Here is a 20,847-nt window from a genome sequence, read left to right as displayed (position 1 = left end):
ATATCACATTGCCCATATATGGCTGGACAGCACCACTCCTTGCAGCAGACACACTGGACAATTGTCTATTTACCGAGTATACTACAAGTACAGGTAATACAAACTCTGTAATGGCAATGGTGATGGTGCAGCAGACACAGTTTAGACTTTCTTTGGTTTCTTAAATCCTACAAAGCAATATTGATAATGTTCTTACTCACACAAATTAGCGAGAAGAACGGAGTGAATTGAGAACTCAAGTTGTGAACGGCGCAGAGAGTAGTAGAAGACCATTGCTATCATATGCTGCGCTGAAGCTGCCACACCAGTATGATGTTGAGATCTGATTCGGACATGAGTGAGTTCTGAGCGCAGTCATATGGTGATACGCCAAGATGTGTAGAGTTAGTAATACGGACCATGGACTCATTTGTAAGCGTACACAGGTACATACGGTCTCAGTAACATAGTATTCGCGGTACATAGTATAAAAGATAGATGACGACAAAGGAACATCTCAGTCCAATAGACTGAGATGTGAGTACACATTTGTTCTAAGATACTTACTATACTAACTCGTTATTAGTTCTATTTCTAGGTATATATTATTCTACTACACAGTCCAATAGACTGAGATTTCTATTTCTAGCCCTCCGATACCACTCGCTCGCATCATAACCTTCACATATGAGCTGCAGTCCATAAAGCTTCAAGCTTAAAGAGGGAGAAGGAAATGTCAAATTATGCAGGGCAAACAGCCACCTGGCAGTCCAACGAATGTGCAGGTTCAGACGTGCGGAAGAGCACATGGCATGCAATGATTGAACGCATGGTCACGTGATTTAACAAACAACAAAGGACTTTACGATATTTCTGCATCTTGCATTTCTGCAATTGCTATGAATATCAGCTTATACTCAGGGTTTTCTGGCCTTTTTTTGCTCCTTCTCGACATGGGTTGATGTGAAGGTTCATGTGCCGACGGCCTTTCTGTGCCTTCCTGGTATGTTTCACCTTGTTCCTTTGTTGTGCTTATAGTATGCACACACCCCCTTCATGCTTATATGTGCCCCTTTTTTGCTTTTATACGTGTTTTTACTCATTTAGGCCTCCAGGACCCCTCTAAAGCACCTGCCATGCCCTCCGTGGCACTCTTATTGCGCAAATATGCACACTCTTTGGACTTCTCCTGCCGGCCCCTTATACCCAGTTGTGACATAGCCAGGTACGTTTATGACAGCCGTGATATTAGACTTGTCCTCTGCACTCATCCGAGGTGTCTTTTCTTCTCTCACGCTGAAGGCCGCTTCCGTGCACGCTGACGGAAATGACAACGACGAACCGCTTGATGTGAGTGACCTCGCGACTCTTGACGGGATCCGACGTCGACACTGTGGTCACTCCTCTCGATCCCCACATGCCGCTCTCACATGCTTTCACGACGCTCATGGCCTTTGTCGTTATCGCTGCGGCATATCCCACACCGTCGTTGATGAGATGTGAGCACTCTCGTGTCACTCTAGTTAGTGGGATTGATACTAATATGCTATGTAGCGTTTTCTAGGCGCGAGGCGCTTGCCTCAAACCTCCATGGCTATCATAACGCTAGGGACTTCGGGTCTCCCAGCCCTGGCCCTGCCAACCTGACACTCATCCCGCTTATGCAACCCAACACTGAGTCAGATGCGCTTGGTGGAGTTGATAAGCGCAGGGAACTCAACTCCAACGGTCCTACTAGTACCACACCTGATGGGCCTAACACTAGGTCCTTCAGCCCCCCCAGCACACCTGACGAGCCCGACTCGCCTAATTCACTTAACTTCTGTAAGAAACGCACAGAGCTTGACTCCAACGGTCCCAGCACACCTCAAGGGCCTAACTCTAGGTCCTTCAGTCCCCCCCAGCGCACCTGACGAGCCTGACGACGATCCACCTTGGTCAGTGATTGTTCCTTTTTTTACATCAAAATGAGACTTACGCACATCGTCCACTAGCTGCAACGGAGAACGTGAGCAATTAACGTACGAGCTAAGGTGTAATTTTACTTACCTCCGATCAACAGAATGCTGCTACAAGAGGAGATCGATCGTGTCATCGGCCCAGACAGGCTGCCGACCTACGAGGACAGAGCATCGCTTCCTTACATCGAGGCCCTTATCTGCGAATCGTTGCGCTGACATCCCTCTGTACAGATCGGTTTATAATTTCATTCTTCATTTATAACATTAATGAAGTGTTTGACAGGCGTCCCTCACTACTTGACGGAGGATGATGTATTCGAAGATCACTTCATGTCCAAAGGTGAGGATCAAAGTGACTTTGTGAAGCAATTTTCATTCATCAAACCTGTAGGGTCGGTCGTCAAGTTTAATGCATGGTACGTCCCTTCAAAGTTGATGACCATGAATCTCCGAGTCGTCTAATTTAACACTGTAGGGCAATGGCATAGAAACTTTCGTCCTCCGTAAGTTGCGCGACCTCCCTCGCAAGCAACCACACAAGAATGTCCCTCCTCCCGATGCTCAACATGGTTTTGTACTTGCCTGCCTGAGTTCACGTTGCAAGAGCCGTACTTTCGGAGTGTGAGGTCGCGCAAGGTGCGTCTCGTGTCCAAACCCACTGATGCACTCATTGATTTTGATGGTGGCTGTTGCAGATCTTCTCAAGCTCTCTGATCTGAGACGGACCTCGATATCCTTAATCACCGCATGAAAGATACCCTCCATTATAGATATCATATTGTGCACCGTATAGTAATACTGCTTGCATCATGTATTTTGGACCCAGACCGGGGTACACAGCTGGAATCCACTGATTTCCCACCATCCAACAAATTTCTAAACCTGCCTACATTTACTGGAAATTCAGTGGATTATATCCACTGATGTTATATAACAGACGCGTGCCGGATCAGTGGATTTCTGGTATACATGATATCGGTGCATAATCCACCGAATTTATCTAAGTCTATCATCCGCTGAAATTATATAATCCATCCTTTCTACGTACAGTGTTTACATTAAGAATTTTGTGTTTAAGTAGCTAGAAATACGAGTTTTGTGAAAGTGCCGATTGCAGTGGAAGTGATACACTACCAAAAATATCACCGTATGCAACCTACGGTCTGGGTCTACCGTAAGTTCTCAACGACACGAACCCATAGATATCCTATAGTTTACCGATAGTTTACCTGTAAAAGGGAAACGGCCGAATTACCATGCACTGGCCCATGTTTTGGCCATGTTTGTCATCTTTTGCGCATCCCATGGTCTCAGCCTACCAACTACCCACGCACACAATATTCTTGATACGTGCAGCGTGCTTACACCAATGTACCGTGTTGTTGAGGGCCGTACAGCGCGAGATTTCCACACAGACAAACCAACACTCCTTAAGCTATTGACCTTCGCCACGGCAACTTAGCAAACTGACTGCAGTGTCAATGTACAACACAGTTGTGCAGCCAATCACTGCAACCTCACTTCAACACGACCAGCGTTACTCGAACGGGAGCGTCAAAGACTCAAAGGTGTACATTAGGGACAATTTTCATTTGTTTCACTGATTTACTGTGGTATTGACAATTTTCGATGTTGAATGTGCCGCAGTTTGGACTTAGTGAAAAAATCGTCACTTTCCATTTCCCACACTTCCACTACACTCAAACCACACTCGCAACACTTCCACACTCGAGCTCCTTCCATCCAATGAACATCAACAGACTTATGACACCTGGCAAGCACTCATTCTGAACCAGCTTTACAGTAATAGTACTGCTGGCACAAGCGGTACAAATAGTAAGTTTTCCACTGGCTCAGTTTTCGACTGCAGTACTTTTTTTTTTCCATTTACAGCACAACTTCACCATGCACCAGCTCCTACATCACGCCCTCGCAACAACATCCCGGGATCTTCGACGAACCCCGTGCACTAATGACCGCCGACCTTAACAACATGCTGTCACTAATGTTTGACATTCAGTGTGCCGCTCCGCTAATATTTCCCTCTCTTTCTCATCCATAACCATCATTTCGCATTGCATTGGACTGATCACCATCATTCTCACTTGACTACTACTTTTATTTAATGGTCTTCTGTCTATATATCCTTAGTAGCTCGTATCTCGGAGAATGAATACTAATGTTTTTTCGTGAAATCCGCTGCCTGTCAGAATGCTGCAAAACTTGGTTCTCCATGCTCGACGCTTATGGTTGATCACACGTTTCCTTTTTGTAGTCTATCCACGGCATACCGTAGGATTTCCATGGGCCGACTCATATGCCACCCGATAGCATCACCATTAGTCAGACCACGGTAAAATTTTTGGCAGTGTAGTATGGTGGGAGACGAACGTAGGTATATTTACGTTGTCGGGACCGTATCCGAACTTCATCGACTTGGAGGCAGCAGCCTAGGCGAGAAGGACCCGGGGATATAAATAACGATTGAACGTAAAGAAAGAAAGTTCCTATACTACGCGAACGACGGGCTTTTGATTACATAATCAATCAGTTAAACAATGTTTACTATATGTAGAAATACGTGCTTACTTCGTACCTTCGTACCTTAGTACATTCAGTTCTCGACTGGAGGCGATTTTTTTTCAATCGATTATCTTCACGTGTTCAAGGCCTCAATTGCAAGGCGGGAAATATCTTTGGATTAGTATGTAGTACGTTTGAAATCTTCTGCTTGCTTCACTCATCACAATCATGTTAGGCTGGACTAGAGGCAGTGAACAATCGCAGCCCGGTGACCATCATGATGATGATCAATGTCTGTCTATCAACAATACTGCAGACCCTCTGATGGGATTACCAGTATATCCTGATCATCGACGTGGTCAAGCTCGAATCGATCAAGCTCGAATTGATCACTCGTTTAGTACGCTTCAGCCTATTCACGATGCCGATGCAGCGGTAACAGGCCTGCCAGTGGTGAGTCAAGTGACTATGTCGAAACTTTTTATTAATCGCGGTCCACTAGCCGCGGCAGGGCAGCAGTCATCATGTACCACAGATGGCTCATCCTAGACCGCAATATAGCATTCCTCCAATATTCTATGCCGCCTGGTCAACTCCACAGTCTCCACATCCCCCACCGGCGGCTACGCATGCAGAGGATTGTCACGATGGTGTTTCTACACATCAACTTGAAAACGCGACCTTACCTGGGCCCGTTCCCATAGAGCTATTCGACAACGCACCGCCGTCTCAGTCGGGCGTTGCCCTCGGGTCTCCCTCCTTTTACTATCTCGATGACATCACCCCATTCAAAAAAGTCAACCGCCGCCGCGACATACCTAGTAAAGCCAATCGCCCAGTCTTTAAGAACGCTAAACGTGTCGGCATGGAGCGAGCCCAGCTCGTCAGGGAAATGAATTCTGGCACATCTTCCGCCAACATCCAAAGCTCGTCCGAGTCAGACGTGAAGATCGTGCCCGGATTAGGCACCAGAAGGTTGATGGAGGACCTTCGAGACAGAATGAGAAGGACGATGTTCGATCGCGCATTATTGCCCCCGAAAGGTTCACTTAGCGCGACGGTGGATTCTTCGTGGCAAACTGCGGCCAACACATTCAACGGTAAGTCCTTCCGAAGTTATGAGTAAGACATGGGACTGATAAGGAACAGGGACCGACCACGAATGGGCCATCCAGACGATGAATGACAAGACCTACATCGACAACAAGATGGGATCCGTTATAGATGATGTATCTGAGGAGATGTTGGCTGTGGCACAAGTTTTCACGTACCAGCAGTACGGACTCGACTTTGACATGCCCGTGCTGTTACAGCAGTCGGACATTGTCAAACGCGCAGATTATGTTCAAGGTCTGCTGAACAATGACTTATTCATCTTCGGCCAACTACTATCTGTAAGTCTTTTGACTCAAATTTATAAATCAACACACTGACGTCCTTTGAGGTCAATGGAGTTCAAATTGGCAGCGCATTGATCGCTTTCGCGAACACAGCCATCATCCGAATCGTTCGATATGTATTATACGACAGTCCGCTTCAATATCATAGGTATATATCTAACGGCAATTACGGACCCCTAGTCTCAATGACCGCTACGGTCTGTATGTGGGCGCTGCAACAATACGAGACAGGTCGATTTGTCGAAAGGAAGTTTGTGCCAGAAGAAGCCACGCACACAAATACCGAATTCCTGAGGGTGTTCGATAACATGGCCCCTGTGGACGTTGCTGCCCTTACCGCACAATTGACTAGCAATTCTATAATGGCTCAAGCTTCGCTCGTCACTACGGCTTGACTATCCGAGTCTTCGAGTCATTCTCTCAATACTAATATACTACATACGGTGACAGTGATAGTGACACAATTGTACTTGTAGCTTATCTCAGCTTCGTTTTTAGCATTCTTCAAGGCATTGCGCTCAATTTTCATGATCATGAGGTCTTTCACTGCTCCCGTGCGAAGGTTCCTCTTGCTGGCTAATCCTCGCAACTTGCGCTCCCGTGAGGCCAAGACGCAGCCCAGTGCACCAGCACCATCCAAAGAAGAAAATCGGCCTTCACCTACACCCTATTTCGCACATTTTGTAAGTTCAGAATAAATGATGGCACTTTCATTCATCCTCTGGAAGTACTAATCCCTCAGCTCTACCCGTTACTAACCCCCTCCACACAAGCAAGATAACATCTCGGCCTGTTGACCGTGACTACCTCATCTAGATGTGGCATGACAAATTGCTTGGTCAGCATTACATTATTTGCATGAATATATTGGCAACGAAGTGACCTACTACTTTAGGCTATAACCAGTGATGCCTTATTGTAACCTCGCCGCAACTTCGATTTTCAGACTAACCCAAAAATGATTCAAGAGCCGGGTTGTGTATAGCAGGACACGCGCTACCAGAGCAGAAGTGGTTGTCACTGGATCACCAAAACGGGCTCGAGACAGACTACCAAGTAAGGCGAATTTTCCAGTATTTATCTGAGTAATTTAACATTGACGGTCAGGTTTTCAATTGGTCATTAGAATTTTCCGCAAGTATATAAGACGGCCTCGCAGGTTCAATGCCATTCACTTTTCCGCTCTCTTTCTCCTTCACCCCACTTATTCGTGCTTCGTCTCTGGCATGTCGTCTGAGAATGCCCTTCCTCCTTCGGACCCATCACTTTGTGTCCAAACGTCTTCTGATGCCAGGGCGAAACGAAAAATCGCCGCCCTCATGGAGGAGGTTGAACTTTTGAAGCAGGATAAAGCGATAAAGCAAAGGTGCGCACATCATTTCTTGACCACTAAAAGCGGTTTAAATGTCTCATTGTCACTAGGAAGACAACATATTATGTTTCACAGGGACGAGCGATTCGACGGATGGTGGCCCTTTACACTCCCATACGGGATCTAATTATCGAAAATGACCGGCGCTGTGATGATGGCCTAAACAGCGACCCCACTCCAGAGTAAGCGGTACCCTTGTTCACATTCTCATGTTTGTTTACGGAAAGGAACAGACAAAAGCGCCTTCAACGAGGCTACATTGAATTCGTTAAAGTATTGCCGTGGGTTCACGAAAAGCTGTCAAAGTTTGACAACGAGGAGTTGGATGACATGCTGAAAAAGGTATTTCCCGACATCTGTTTTGTCCGTTTGCTCATTTTCCATGTAGCTCAAGCAGGGCGCAGACTCAGCACGTGGTGACGACACGGGAACTCTCAAAGAGCTCGTGGCATCATGGGTGAATATCGAGTACAATCCGACTCCTCTCATCAGGTTGGATGACAAGCACCATCGGGGTTTTGCGAACGACGCATGCGGCAAACTTCTCTGCCCAGCAGAATGGCGGTGGGGAGACCCAGTGTAAGTGATGGTCTTCTTCGCTCGCATTGTCACTGATATTCCGAGTCCAGCGTCAGAGCTGGTATTTGTGACCGTACAACTACCTTCATTGTGTCTGAGAATTCATGGCCGACATTCATGTATGAAAACTATCAAGCGGATGCCAAGAATTTGGAACGTGGTCTCTTCAAGTCGAAGCTGTTGGTTATGGTGAGTAGCCTTATTTTTCCAACTGATTCACATCTCATCGCTTCCCAGGGGTTCAAGGCTATCTTTACATCTCCGTCGTCTGCCAACGAAGTGGATGGTGACGGCGACGGTGCCGATATCATCGAGAATAACCGACGCTCCCGGAGACGATCAGACCAAACCAAAGTGAAAACTTGTGTGGCTTCTATCATAGGTATGAGGAAGGTTACTCCTCGTGCGATCGCGTATGCAACTTGTCAAGTAATGATCAACACTTACTTCTAGCCGTATGGTTGAAATTTTATTTTGCAGATCCGTTTTGCGCTTTCTAATATCACCTCTTGGCGCGCTCTAGACGGAGACTTCGATTATCAAATTTTCTGGGACAACATCATGGATTTCTTCGATGACGCCCCGGGTCCAGCGGCACGGGCCAGGGTCAGAGAGCTTCTTGAATGGTGGACGAGGTCAGCCATCGATCGTCACTTGCTCACTTGGCTCGCTAACCCCTTGTGCAGAAAAGTTTTCGGGAGAAACCATCGGGAGGACTTGACAATGGACGTTGTTTCCTGGATGTCTGTTAACTCTCTCGCTGCCCAGAGACAGGAGATGGAAGATGACGCGTTTGACGAATAGTTACTTAACATTTTTGCTTCCTTTTCCCGCCCTCGTATGTTACCCTATATTCACTGCGTCGGATACTCTTCCCTGCGCCGCATTAGTGCACCTCTACCCTTAGGTTTCGTTGTTTATGTTGCCAATAATATTTTTGTTTTGATGTGCATATCATGATCAGTCACGAAGTTCTACTCAACGGTTTAAATGACAAGACACCTTTGTATTTGGTGATTTTAAGAAATCTGTTTGTTTTTTGGATAACGCGAAAGAAATGTGTATTGTAGTGAAAATGCCAGAGACCGCGCGGCATACACCACTACACAGAATTTTAGATCGATTAAAAATATGGTCACGGTACGCGATATCTTCGAAGTCAATCAAAATTGTGTAGTGTTGATTTTGCCCGAAAAGACCGCGCGACATACACCACTACACCAAATTTTGGATCGATCAAAAATACGGTCACTACCGCGATATCTTCGAAGTCGCTCAAAATTGTGTAGTTTTGATTTTGCCCGAAGGAATTATCGGATGTGGCACACCGGTTCACTGATGCATTGCATTACGACTTTGAATTTAAGTTATCATCAGCACGCTGTCACATATCTTCAAGCTCGAATGCCAGACTGGGCAACACTGACCTTCCTTATTCTTAGATCTCCAGAAGGGCTGTCTCCCCCGGCTAATAAGAATTTATCATATTTTTTTCATGATAATGGCCTTGTCTTTATCGCAACAACGAAGCACTGGTGCGGGGAACTTTACTTTTGGTCATTTTGGGGATGAGACCACATAAGGCCTAAAAACTATGCTTATACTGCCTTTAGGTACCGATAACGTAGTTCCGTAGTCTACCTGATTTTGAGAAATTTTGGGCTCAAGAGAGTCAATGGAGTACAACTGTGAAGATCCCAAAGATTGTGCGAGATTGTAATCTAGCACTGCCACCGTGTATGTTTGCAACGCTACAAAATGTTTCGAATCATGTGCAATCACAGTCGTTACTGCAGCATCTTCGAACTGAATAAAAATAGTAGACTTTTCATTTTGCCCGGAGGGATGATTTGATGTGTGATTATATTCCACAAGGTTCCCACTGGATAACTGACATTTGTCAGCGACAGACTAGAAAATCAATCCACTGAGAAGTCATATCTACTCCGACATATCTTGGAACAGCGTTCGCGCTCCATGTAACACATTGTTTTGTGTGATACTCAACAAATAAATATTTTATACGCACGAGTTCGCAGTTATCAGTCAATACGGAAGATCCATCCATTAAGAAGAAATATTGACACTGGGCCATAGTTTATACCCTGGAACAATTTACGGACATGTCACAGTCGTCTTCAGCTGGCGAAAACATACCGTGTAAGACCAAACGATACACATCCGCACCACCAGTGAGCATCACCAAATTGCCTTTTGTTTCCGCACATTGCAACCTCCTTCATGGTCACTCTCAGGCTGTGTCCATATTTGGCTCCATGCACCTGTGCTTGTGCATTTTTTCTTGGATCCATTCAATTGAAAAAGTTCACAGAGCTAATTTGGCTACCAAGCCCGCGTGATCGCAAATTCGTGTTACCTCGACATTGCAAAACATTCCCATGTCAAAGTGGTCGGCAATTTTACGCTGATTACTGTGATTCTCAACAATATATTGCTTTACATGCCAATCTCATTTGTTTGCAGGTTCACTGATGATTATGTAGATCACATGGCTTCTGTAGTGCAACATAGCTGCGGACTTATTGCCTCTGCACCGCTGGCAACAATCGCTATTGGACAACTATGCTGTTTTTTTGACCTCGTTGTGGTTTTGTTGAGTGTAACTTCCCTTCATTTGTTTATTATATGACCATCATCTCCTGCCCGACTTCCCGTTCATATGAGCGCCTAGCTCATCCTCTGCCGCCGTACAGTTATACATCCTATCCTCGCAAGTTGACACCGCACAAGTGCGGCATCGTCGTTTTCGTGATACCCCGCATTGGTGTCATCTTGCTTGCGAAGCTTTGAGGTGACCATCCTCTTACGATGACTATTGGCACTTTTTCGCACAGCCTGACTGGCTGAGGATCGATAAGACCATAGGGAGGTATCCAGGGAACTCGGCGTTCGCAAAGTATCTAAAGGAAACTTGTCCAGAAACAGGATTTTCTCCTGTTGATAACGGAAAGAATCCCCCTTGCGCGCTGATCGCGCTGTATGATGAAAAGTGGTGTTGCCTGGGACATCAATTATTTCCGGAGGAATACACACGGTTGATCACGGTTTCTTCTTCACCAGAAGTTTTTTTCGACCAAATGGGCGTCAAGTTCTTTCAAAGAAACATGTCGCAACTGAACCAGCCGTCCAATTTAGACGTAGCTGACTATGACTGTTCAGTGTGTGTATTTTTTTCACTATACTTCGCTTTTTTAGCCGAGACAAACGCGATTTGCAGAATACTGGCCTCTATCACTACTACCTACCGCACCGAAAGGAATTAATTGTAGTGTCAAGGCTGCAATCTGGAATATAGGATAGAAACGAGTATTAGGATGTTCTCGCAGCTTCTTAATTGAATAGTAGTGTAATTGTTCAAAGGACTCATAAACACAACCACATCATTGGCTTTTGTTTTGTTTTGCAAAAATCCTCAAGTGGCTTCAATAATATGTGCGATGCGAGCTGGTCGACTCACCTCATAGTCGAAGGGATGCAGGTAACCTGACAAAAAATCAATGCGCAACCCGCGTGCAGTATGAAGTACCGAGACAGCTTCATGCGAGCGTGGGCAAACAGTAGCCTAGTTCCAAAGGCAATGCAATAGTATTGGATTCCCCCAAGACCTATTTTAAGTGGTTCGACTTCGAACAACCAATTCGGTACCACGACAATAATCTCCTGCAAAGTAACTCACAGATGTTAATCATTTAGAGCGTGTCCCATGCTACTAGTAGTGCCACGGCTCGGCTATGGCTGGCTCCGGTTCGGTATTTACCGGTTTGCCAGAAGTTCGGCGATACCCGTTAGCCAAGCCACTGATCACTGACTTGGTCCGATTCATTAGCCATGTGAACCAGCTACAACTTTTACAAGCCAAAAATTTATGAACCGCGGCTTGAACCGCTTTAAGCCAGCTCAAGCTACGTGGTTGTGTGTAAGAATAGCTTTTTTGTTGCCTCCAGTGTTGTTGGTCGGATTCCCTGGATTTCTCTAGTCGTGGGCTATTGTTACTTGTATACACTATGGATAAGGTCCCCGTTCGAGTTGATGGAAGATTTAGGTTAGGAGATGTATTGGGATCCGGCTCGTATGGTATGTTATTTTCATATCATGATTACTGACTACATGTTGAATTTGACATTGAAACCCCATTAGCTGTCGTGTATCGTGCACGGAACATCATAAAGGATGATGCAGTTGCCGTCAAACTCGAACCCATCAATCGCTCATCTTCCGTGCAGCGCGAATACAACATTTTGAAACACCTTGAAGGTGGTGTTGGTATTCCCCGCGCCCTCTGGTTCGGTAGGGAGTCGACATATCATGCTCTCGTTCTCGATCTCCTTGGGCCATCCCTCCACAGTCTCTTCCTTTCCCACAGCCGAAAATTCAGCCTTGACACTGTCATAAATCTAGGAGATCAGCTGGTCAGTCGGTGTGCGGGTTGCATCATGCATGTACAGATCACTAACCCCTTTCCCCAGCTCTCACGTCTCGAATACATTCACTCGCACAGTTATATTCACGGTGACATCAAACCACAAAATGTTGTTCTGGGTCTTGGCGATTTGAAGCACACCGCCTTTATTATTGATTTCGGCATCGCGAAGGAATTCTGGAATATGTCAACCAGTGTCCATATTCCATTTCGCCAAGGTCAACGTCTCACTGGCACTCCTGCATTTGCGTCAATCAACAATCACTTGGGAGTCGAACCAGGCCGTCGTGACGATCTCGAGTCACTTACGTACATGTTGATATACTTCTTGCAGGGCTCCCTTCCATGGTTAACCAGTGACCAAGAGAAACTTTCCAGCGCTTCCATACTCGAGCGCAAAGTGAACACCACCATCGAAGATTTATGTCATGGAATTCCTGTCGAGTTCGCAACAATTCTCATTTACACGCGCTCACTCGCATTCTCAGAGGATCCCGACTATAACCACCTTCGCTCATTGCTTCACGTACTTCGTTCTACACCACCTGCACCAGCTGCGTGCTTGCTGGATATTACCCAGCCTGATGTACCTATCACACATTCCCCTCCATTCTTCGGACCCTGTGTAATTGAGGCAGTGCCTCCATGCCCGCCGCTTCGCAGATCGACTCGTGTGTGAGTAGTCCATTTATCTTAGTACTTACGAACTAATGTGATTGCAATTTGCAAGTTTGCGCCCACGAAATGACTCCCCGTTACATGCAACATCTTCAACTCCACGCCGGAAAAGACCTAGATCATGATGCTATTGGACACCTGTATGGAGTAGTTTGTACAAGCAAGTACTGTACGCGTACTTTGTGATATAGTAGGATTCATATACAATTTCTTACAACGAGCTTTGCAGCATACATATGACGTGGCGGATGCAATAACCACCGAACCGGATGTATTGATATCTGAAAAACTTCCACTCCCACGCAGCGCCTCTTATCTTTCAACATCCTGCAGGCTGCAGCCCTGCCTGGAGATGGCCTTCGTAACTCGCGAGGGACTCATCGTGACTTCCTGAATCATCACAGTCGGCAATACAGCCATACCACATAATAACGACGACTCAGTGAGTGCTTATCGATGGAAATCTTGTTTTGATCATATCAATCATTCAACTACACCTGAGGATGAAGACGTACGTGCTCGATTTCAAGCCGTTGGACCCTCTGGAGTCTGGAGTTTCAAGCTGGAGTTGATTCTCTGCAGGTATGCACAATTGCGGGAGTTTTTTTTTCACCCCCCACTCACCGCTGAATTAGATTTAACTTGCATGAGGCATGTATGAGTTGCGGACTCATACCTCGTGACAATTGTTCTCTGGGCTTTTCCATCAGGGACTCAAGATCACTGCACATCGGCATGTTCTGGGGTTTCCCCAGATGTCATGATATATCTAGACCGGTAATTCTGCTGTTAGTTGGATCATCACCACCACCACCACCAACATGCCTCCTCGACGGAAGAACACTACCCGGCTTACTGCCAGAGCCGCTGTCGCTGTCCCCACCGTTGATCCTGTTCCTCCCGCTCCTATCGCTCCAATTCCCATTGCTGTTACCGTTACTCCCACAGCTGCTCCCGCTCCAATCGCTGCTGCAGTGAATGCAAATATACTTCGTAACCCTCAAAGGCATCATCAGCGTCCCGTTAGATTTCGTGAAAATGCCTCAGATGACGGGGAATCCTTCCACCTTGAGAACGTCTCTGGGGGTGAGGAGGACGAAGTGGTCAACCCACCTGCGCCTGCAGTTGGGCCTGCTGCAGGCCATAGTCCACTGCAGACCGCGATGAGTACCATTCTAACCGACCCTCTGGCCACTGGTGGCCGAGTCAAACTGCCTAAATCCTCTGCCGATGTCCACTTCTTCTTCAGACAGGACCCTGACACTCGGTCGAATATATGCATAGCCTGCGAGTAAGTATCGTGTCTGGAGTCTATCATTTTTTCTGACATCCGTCACCAGAAAAATCCATGCGAACGACGACACTCACCACGTCATGTCATACCTTCATAGTACAGGCACTTCAGCTCGTCGTGCACACGCCTTCAACGACCATACTGAGATTTACCTGGAGGAGGCAGAGCGTCAGCACTGGCATGTCCTCCATAAGTCATCACGTTTGAATACTTTTTTGGATGAAGGCTGGACGGTCGCGACCATGCGTCAAAGGCTGAAGGATCCGGCTTACACGCTAGACTCACTCGGTACTCCCCCTACTCCTGGCCCACTCCCCGGCACTAGCCTGTCAGTTCCAGACGATGCATTGCCTGCATTTAGTCTGGACGAAATGCACAAACAGATCGTCAAATTCATCATTGCGGACGACCAGGTGAGTCAATGTATACTTTCTACACACAATGTTCAATAATTGTCCTCAGGCGATAAATATTATTGAATGTCCGGAATTTCGTCGTCTGATCCGTCTTCTGCGGCCATCGGTGACCGAGAGCGATATATTTCACCGTACCAAAGTTCGCGAGTTAGTTATTGACGCTTTTCATGAATACTTCAATGCGTTGAAGAGGGATCTTGCGGTAAGTCTACAGCTGTCAAGACCCTACAAAGCACCTTATATTTTTTAGGCCGCCCAGGGAAAGGTCGCATTCACATCTGACCTCTGGTCGGATTCTAACATTCGCCCATTCATGGCACTTACAGCTCATTGGATTGCTAAGGCCGACCACAGTTCCATGCTCGTTCTGAGGGCTGCACTTATAGGATTCCATCACATTCCAGGCAGTCACACTGGCGAATTCCTGGCAGGAGTCCTCTTGCATCTTCTTGATCGCGCCGCTGTGACTAAAAAGGTCAGTGTTTAATTGTACCGTATAACACGCTCTGACTTTGTTTAGACTGGTCATTTTACCTTAGACAACGCCGCAAGCAACCAGGTTTCCATGCGAGCGCTTTCAGAGAAACTGGCGTGCCGTGGTGTTGATTTTCACCCCATCGAGCACAGAATCCCATGCTTCCCACATATCATCAATATATGTGTCAAGCATATTATTGATGAATACCACAAGGCCGACTTTTCGCTCGTGAATGAACATTGGGTAGTCGGCGATCGCACGATCATCAAGGCGGAGTACCTAGAAGCGGTGACAGGGAAAGCTATCAGCAGAGCTAGGGACCTTGTGCGCACGGTTCGCGCGTCCAACCAGCGACGTAATTCTTTCAGGGACACAATCGTCACAGGTAACGAGAAGGAGTGGTTCCAAGATGACGCGGGCAAGACACTACGCCTCCCTGTCGTCGAACTCCTGCTTGATGAGGCAACCCGTTGGGATTCAGTCTACATCATGCTCAACCGTTTACGAGCCATTCACCAGGTAAGGCATCACGCATGAAATATTTGTCATAAGCTAATATTTTACCCAGGCAGTAGATTTATTTTTCGACTCTCCCACTCAGCGCTCCATCAGCAAGTTCAAGTTGAGTCCGATGGAGTGGCAGTTCCTACAGGATGTCGAAGTAATCCTAGAGGTTAGTTTTAGTATCTTCGAAACTTCCGGTCCATCTGATCATTCTATACTAGGCGCCCCACGCTGCCCAACAATCCATGTCGGGCGAACGCACTCCCATGCTAAGTGGTACATACCCGGCATTCGAAACGTTGATTGAGCGGTGGATTTCTTTGGCCAAACACGTCCCACACTGCGGCCCTCTTGTTGAGATAGGTTTGATTTGGGCAGATAAGTATGACGACAGGCTGGGCGCCACAAATGCCTATGCAGTCGCTATGCGTGAGTCTGGTATATTTTTTAAATATTTGGTTGCTCACGATTGCATTTATAGTTGTTGATCCTGCGGTCCGAATGTCATGGGTTCGGAGTCATTGGGCGGAACAACTGGTTAAAGATGTAGAGAAACATATCATCGATCTGGTACGTCTGTCAAACCAATATCAACGCAACTTTGATCTAATATTAGCACACACAGATGCATCAAAAACGAACCACGAACAGCTCAGCACCCGTCGCGCCTCCAGCTAATGAAGTAAGACCTCAGCGACAACTGCCCTCGCTAGGCTCCCGTCTTTATAATCTTCCTGACATTGGCGTCCTGCCATGTCACAACAGTGGCGCCCAAACAGTCGAGCAAGAATTCGAGGCCTACTCTACGGCTAATCTCAGCCCCAAGGGAACAGACATACTTGGGTTCTGGATGGTAAGCGTCCCATATCTCTACAATTAAAATATTTATTGACCATGAGGTGTTCACCAGGTCTCGGAGACCTTATTTCCGACGCTTTATGGCATCGCGATGGACTACCTCCCTATACAGGCATCTGCCGTTCCATGCGAGCGAGTATTTTCGTCCAGTAGTGAGACGGACACGAAGAAATGTAATCGCATGAGCCCGGTCCTGATGGAGGCCCTGCAGGTGGTAAAGTTTCTCGTGAAAAAAGAACGACTTAACTTTACGAAAGGTTGGGCAGCATCGCAAAAGGCTATGGAGTATCAGGCGTTGGGTGAGGGAGAGGAGACTAACACTCTTTTGACATTTTCCAGCAGCGGAATGACAGGTGATGTTTATGACACCCTCCTCAGAGCTATTGCAGAGGAGGAGTGTGATGATATTGATGATACTCCTATCACCTACGACATGTGATGTTTGCTTTTACTCTTCGTTTCTTCTTTGCGCTACTTCCCAATGTCTCTCGCGTGGTATTATGATTTCAATTTTCAACTATATATTCTCTCTTTGCTTGACTGTCTTTCTTTCACCGCTTTCATTTGCTGAGTGTCACCTCGCTCTGATGATTTATGACATCGTGAAGGTGACGGTATCTACCATGCATCTTCTGCGCTATAATCCTCTCAGTACTAGGTGCGCCTTTTTTTCTCCCATCTTTATGATTGCTAAACCATTGTTATTAGAGTGGAACGGCTGATACGAGTGTAAGTCCCTCACCATACTCAGCCTGATCTATGGTGGCATTGGATATATCATCATGTTGTCCGGTCTCGTTGTCTTCTTTTGTGCTGCCCCATTGGCATTCATCGCCTTGCGCTTGGTGCGCCACACTGAGCCCCCCTTAGTTGTGCCTTCAGATGGCAGTTGGGGCATGAGTCCCTGGCTGAAATCTTGGTTATGACCAGGGTGCTGCTGCATGATCAGCGCCTGAAGTTCTTCCAGGATAGACGATGCGTCAGCTGCCAGTGGAATTTAAATACACGCACGTACGTCCTCAACTAAATTTCCCCTTCTCTCAGCAGTTTCATCCTTTTACTTGACCGTGCGAAACGCGCCGGTGCCAGCAGAGGGACGTCTCGAGACTCGATGGTACCAGTTGTTTTTCGTTTGGTTCTCCCCTTGCATGAATATCTTGGCGTGCGTCTTCACTTTTATCTTGGTCCTCACGCCATCCCCTGAATATCCAACACCTGCAGATTCAGCGCTGGCACTACTGGACCTGGATTTTATTCCCTGGGAGTTCGCGACTCCATGGCTATCATCGTCACCGTTAACCTGGTGTAAGTCTCAACAGTTCACCAACTCTTGATCTGCAGTGAATGACTTGTCAACTAGATGTTGTTTATTGCCAGCGTTCTTGTGGGTTTTGTTTTTGTTCTCCGGCCATCTCTGGGGACTTCATATTGCGCTAGTGCTGTTTTCAGGCCAAAGCTTGGCATGCGAGCGATGGTACAAGCAAGGTTCTCATGGGGGTAAGTTATGTTTTTGATTGCCAGTATCGTTTGCTGATGAACCATCAAGGTATTTCGCGGCCCTAATATTAACTCACAATGAATTGCGTGAGCAATACAACATTTTACTTCCACCAGGACGCTGAACATCAACTTTTACAGCTGCTGAGAGCGGCGATGGCGCAACTCCTGTTTGCAGGTTCACCCTCGTCTCATGAGTCTCATCCCCAGCAACGATATCGATCCTGGATTAACAGTCGTCAATTACTCAGCGGAGATTGAGAGTGAGGTCGACGCCATTTACAAGCACATGTATGATGAACAGACATCTATCGACGAAGTCATCACCCTTCTCCAACGCAGCGAAGTTTCGTCTGATACTTGTGACCACGATATTTTCTCCTGCATGCTTCACTTCCTCTTCGGCGAATACAAGTTCTTCCAATCATACTACCCCGCTTGCGAGCTTGCCATGACCGGATATCTATTTGGCTCCATCATTCATCATGATCTCGTGGATTCAGTTCCTCTCGGAATTGCCATCCGTTACGTTGTCGACGCCCTCAACTGTCCCCCCGACACCAATCTTTTTAAGTTTGGTCTCCAAGCCCTCTCTCGCTTTGAATCCCGCCTTGCTGAATGGCAGCCTCTGTGTCAGGCTCTTCTCAGAATCCCCCATCTTATGGAGGTTCGGCCCGATCTGGCAGCCGTCATTCACCATGCCATCGCTGTTGGTGGCGACGGATCACGCAGTAATGTTGATATGCGCGGAATCTCTGCTGGTCTTACGGCTGACCCTGCGCCTGTGGTTTACCTCCATCCACCCCGACAAGTTTGATGCCGAGATCGTCGAGCCCCCAGAGGAGATATCTGACAAAATTTTGTTCATTGTCAACAACCTCGCGCCCAGCAACCATTAATCCTTTCTACGCCGCGCCGCCGCCCCTCTTACTCCCCAACTTCCAAGCTACCTCCATCATCTCCACTTTTTCACCAAGAAGGCTGGCGCTCCCTTCAAACGGTCATTTTCACCCGCCACCTCCAGCGTGTCCACGGCTAGAACGACAACAGAAACTTGCAGAGGTGCTGTGCACACGGCTGAAGCGGAGGATCGGGGAGAGGATGTGGAGCGGCTTATGAGTTTCATGGAAGGGGATGTTGTAGATGATGCTCACGCGGCTCGACACACACCCGCCCTTCCCGACCACGCATCTTCAACACCCAACGCCGCCACCTCAATCTCCATGGGACCCCACTTTTTTGCAGCATTTCTTCATCACGGATGGCTCGTGTAGCTGCCGTGGGGGATAAACACAGTATAATTCCTTATTTACCTTAGTTTTAGATCAAACGCTAATGAAATAACACTCACTGGATCTTGGGGGGCCATTAGCGCTCGTGTGCTTATCGATCGTGCGTAGGTAGTTTGATCTTCGATAGTTCTAAATTAAAATCTATTTTTAATCTATAGTTTAAAATAAATATCTAAGCCCCCAAATTGACTTGGCTTGAGCTGAGTCAAAGCTTAAAATAAGCCCGAAGTCACATGTATGGCCCCGGCTTAAACCGGCAATAAGCCGGAGCCACGACAACACTAGGCTCAAATGACCGGACTGAGCCATATTATGTAAGCTTAATTTTGTACACAGCTAGCCTAATTGTAGCTCCGCTCTCGGCTAAAGCCGACCTCAAGCCAGAGCTGCGGCAACACTAGTTACAACCAACAAGCAATTTTGGCTTCTCGCGAATATAACCAGTTATGACCCAAATGTCGTCGATTATGGTGGTTGTAGGCGATTGTGATGATTATAGAACAGTCGCAATCCTACGGTAATTGACGACAATTTCATACGGAATTTGCTGATGGAATGGCTACACCAAGTTTCAGGAAACAGGCAGCGGAAACACAGTGCAACATCACTTACAGGTGTCACACCAAATAGGTGCCCAGTTGATAGTATTGTTATGCCAAACGATGGAGTTGATGAACTGGTTGAGGCAAGATAGATGAGCCACAACGCGCAATTTGATTCCGCCATATTGCTGTCGAACAATGGCTTCGGAAGGAGGTTCAAACATGGCCAAACATGGTAATTCTAAAATCGGACCGTTGAGCTTAAAATGACGATCTCGGATCAGCCGAAACTTTGACAAGACTACTGAGAACGATAAGTACTCTAAGAGTATCACTATGTATACAATAGATAGGCTGCAACTGTACCAATTTATATAGATCACCCGTTTCTCTCAGTATACTACAGTCCGGGCCAGCACGTTTAGATGTGATTCTGTGCATAGCCGAAATGGACAATGCCCATGATTTGTTACTCCACTGTCCAAAATTAGACAATTCACAATCCACATCCACAATCCACAATGGGCGTGGCGAGCGGAGAATCATTGTGGACGTGCGGCGTGTTATAAAAGAGGGACAAAGGGATCGCCATGACTCCCAATTTCTCCCCTTTGTCTTAACACATCGTTGCGCATAGCAGCATAGTATACATCGCGTTCAACCTAACAACGCTTGCAACCCCTGTAGCGCACCATCCAGCGTTACCTATTCCTGCACTCACAAACTCTCTATCACGTCTCGTATTACCCAATATGACAGACTCATTCGTTGTTCTCGAGTCCTTATTCCCGTCATACCTTCCCGAATCTACTATGCCCTGCGAAACATCGCTCCTCGATTCTAGTAATGCCAACGAATCGATTCCCATGGAGTTTGAACCCCCAACGGCAGCATGGGCATCTGCGGCTTTTGTATCATTTCATAAGACATCTGCTGTGGGTAGCGTCGTAGTTTTCGGAAACGATTTGTGAGTACGTTCGTCTTCTCTTGCGCTCCTCCGTTCGTGAGGCTGATGAGTTAGATACACAGCGTT

General features: G+C 46.9%; 5 protein-coding genes across 5 annotated transcripts; 4 read left to right on the top strand and 1 right to left on the bottom strand.

Moving 5' to 3' along the window:
* Positions 1-1,335: 1,335 nt before the first annotated feature.
* Positions 1,336-2,179, top strand: DEU56DRAFT_928650 (uncharacterized protein). The gene is made up of 5 exons (XM_041358650.1): positions 1,336-1,478; positions 1,534-1,803; positions 1,841-1,916; positions 1,974-2,012; positions 2,042-2,179. Exons 1-5 carry the CDS (start codon positions 1,397-1,399, stop codon positions 2,154-2,156), a joined length of 582 nt encoding a protein of 193 aa, XP_041202544.1. The 5' UTR covers positions 1,336-1,396; the 3' UTR covers positions 2,157-2,179.
* Positions 2,180-4,691: 2,512 nt separating this feature from the next.
* Positions 4,692-6,258, top strand: DEU56DRAFT_918499 (uncharacterized protein; the record flags this gene model as incomplete). Its single annotated transcript, XM_041358129.1, has 4 exons — positions 4,692-4,916; positions 4,966-5,563; positions 5,613-5,857; positions 5,908-6,258. 4 exons carry the CDS (start codon positions 4,692-4,694, stop codon positions 6,256-6,258), a joined length of 1,419 nt encoding a protein of 472 aa, XP_041202543.1.
* Positions 6,259-7,089: 831 nt separating this feature from the next.
* DEU56DRAFT_760922 (uncharacterized protein) lies at positions 7,090-8,618 on the top strand (the record flags this gene model as incomplete). Its single annotated transcript, XM_041350482.1, has 8 exons — positions 7,090-7,229; positions 7,286-7,417; positions 7,469-7,577; positions 7,624-7,814; positions 7,865-8,003; positions 8,052-8,243; positions 8,295-8,449; positions 8,501-8,618. 8 exons carry the CDS (start codon positions 7,090-7,092, stop codon positions 8,616-8,618), a joined length of 1,176 nt encoding a protein of 391 aa, XP_041202542.1.
* Positions 8,619-10,398: 1,780 nt separating this feature from the next.
* Positions 10,399-11,665, bottom strand: DEU56DRAFT_928646 (uncharacterized protein; the record flags this gene model as incomplete). Its single annotated transcript, XM_041358649.1, has 6 exons — positions 10,399-10,810; positions 10,869-10,926; positions 11,081-11,119; positions 11,293-11,318; positions 11,342-11,495; positions 11,645-11,665. The coding sequence occupies 6 exons, from the start codon at positions 11,663-11,665 to the stop codon at positions 10,503-10,505; spliced, it is 606 nt and encodes a 201-aa protein (XP_041202541.1). The 3' UTR covers positions 10,399-10,502.
* A 6,475-nt stretch (positions 11,666-18,140) lies between these two features.
* DEU56DRAFT_928644 (uncharacterized protein) lies at positions 18,141-18,797 on the top strand (the record flags this gene model as incomplete). The annotated part of the gene is made up of 1 exon (XM_041358648.1): positions 18,141-18,797. The coding sequence occupies exon 1, from the start codon at positions 18,174-18,176 to the stop codon at positions 18,795-18,797; it is 624 nt and encodes a 207-aa protein (XP_041202540.1). The 5' UTR covers positions 18,141-18,173.
* Positions 18,798-20,847: the final 2,050 nt, after the last annotated feature.

This window comes from Suillus clintonianus, assembly GCF_016758775.1.
Source record: "Suillus clintonianus strain FC179 chromosome Unknown DEU56scaffold_135, whole genome shotgun sequence".
In the NCBI taxonomy this organism is placed as follows: Eukaryota; Fungi; Basidiomycota; class Agaricomycetes; order Boletales; family Suillaceae; genus Suillus; species Suillus clintonianus.
This window is presented reverse-complemented; position numbering and strand designations above follow the sequence as displayed.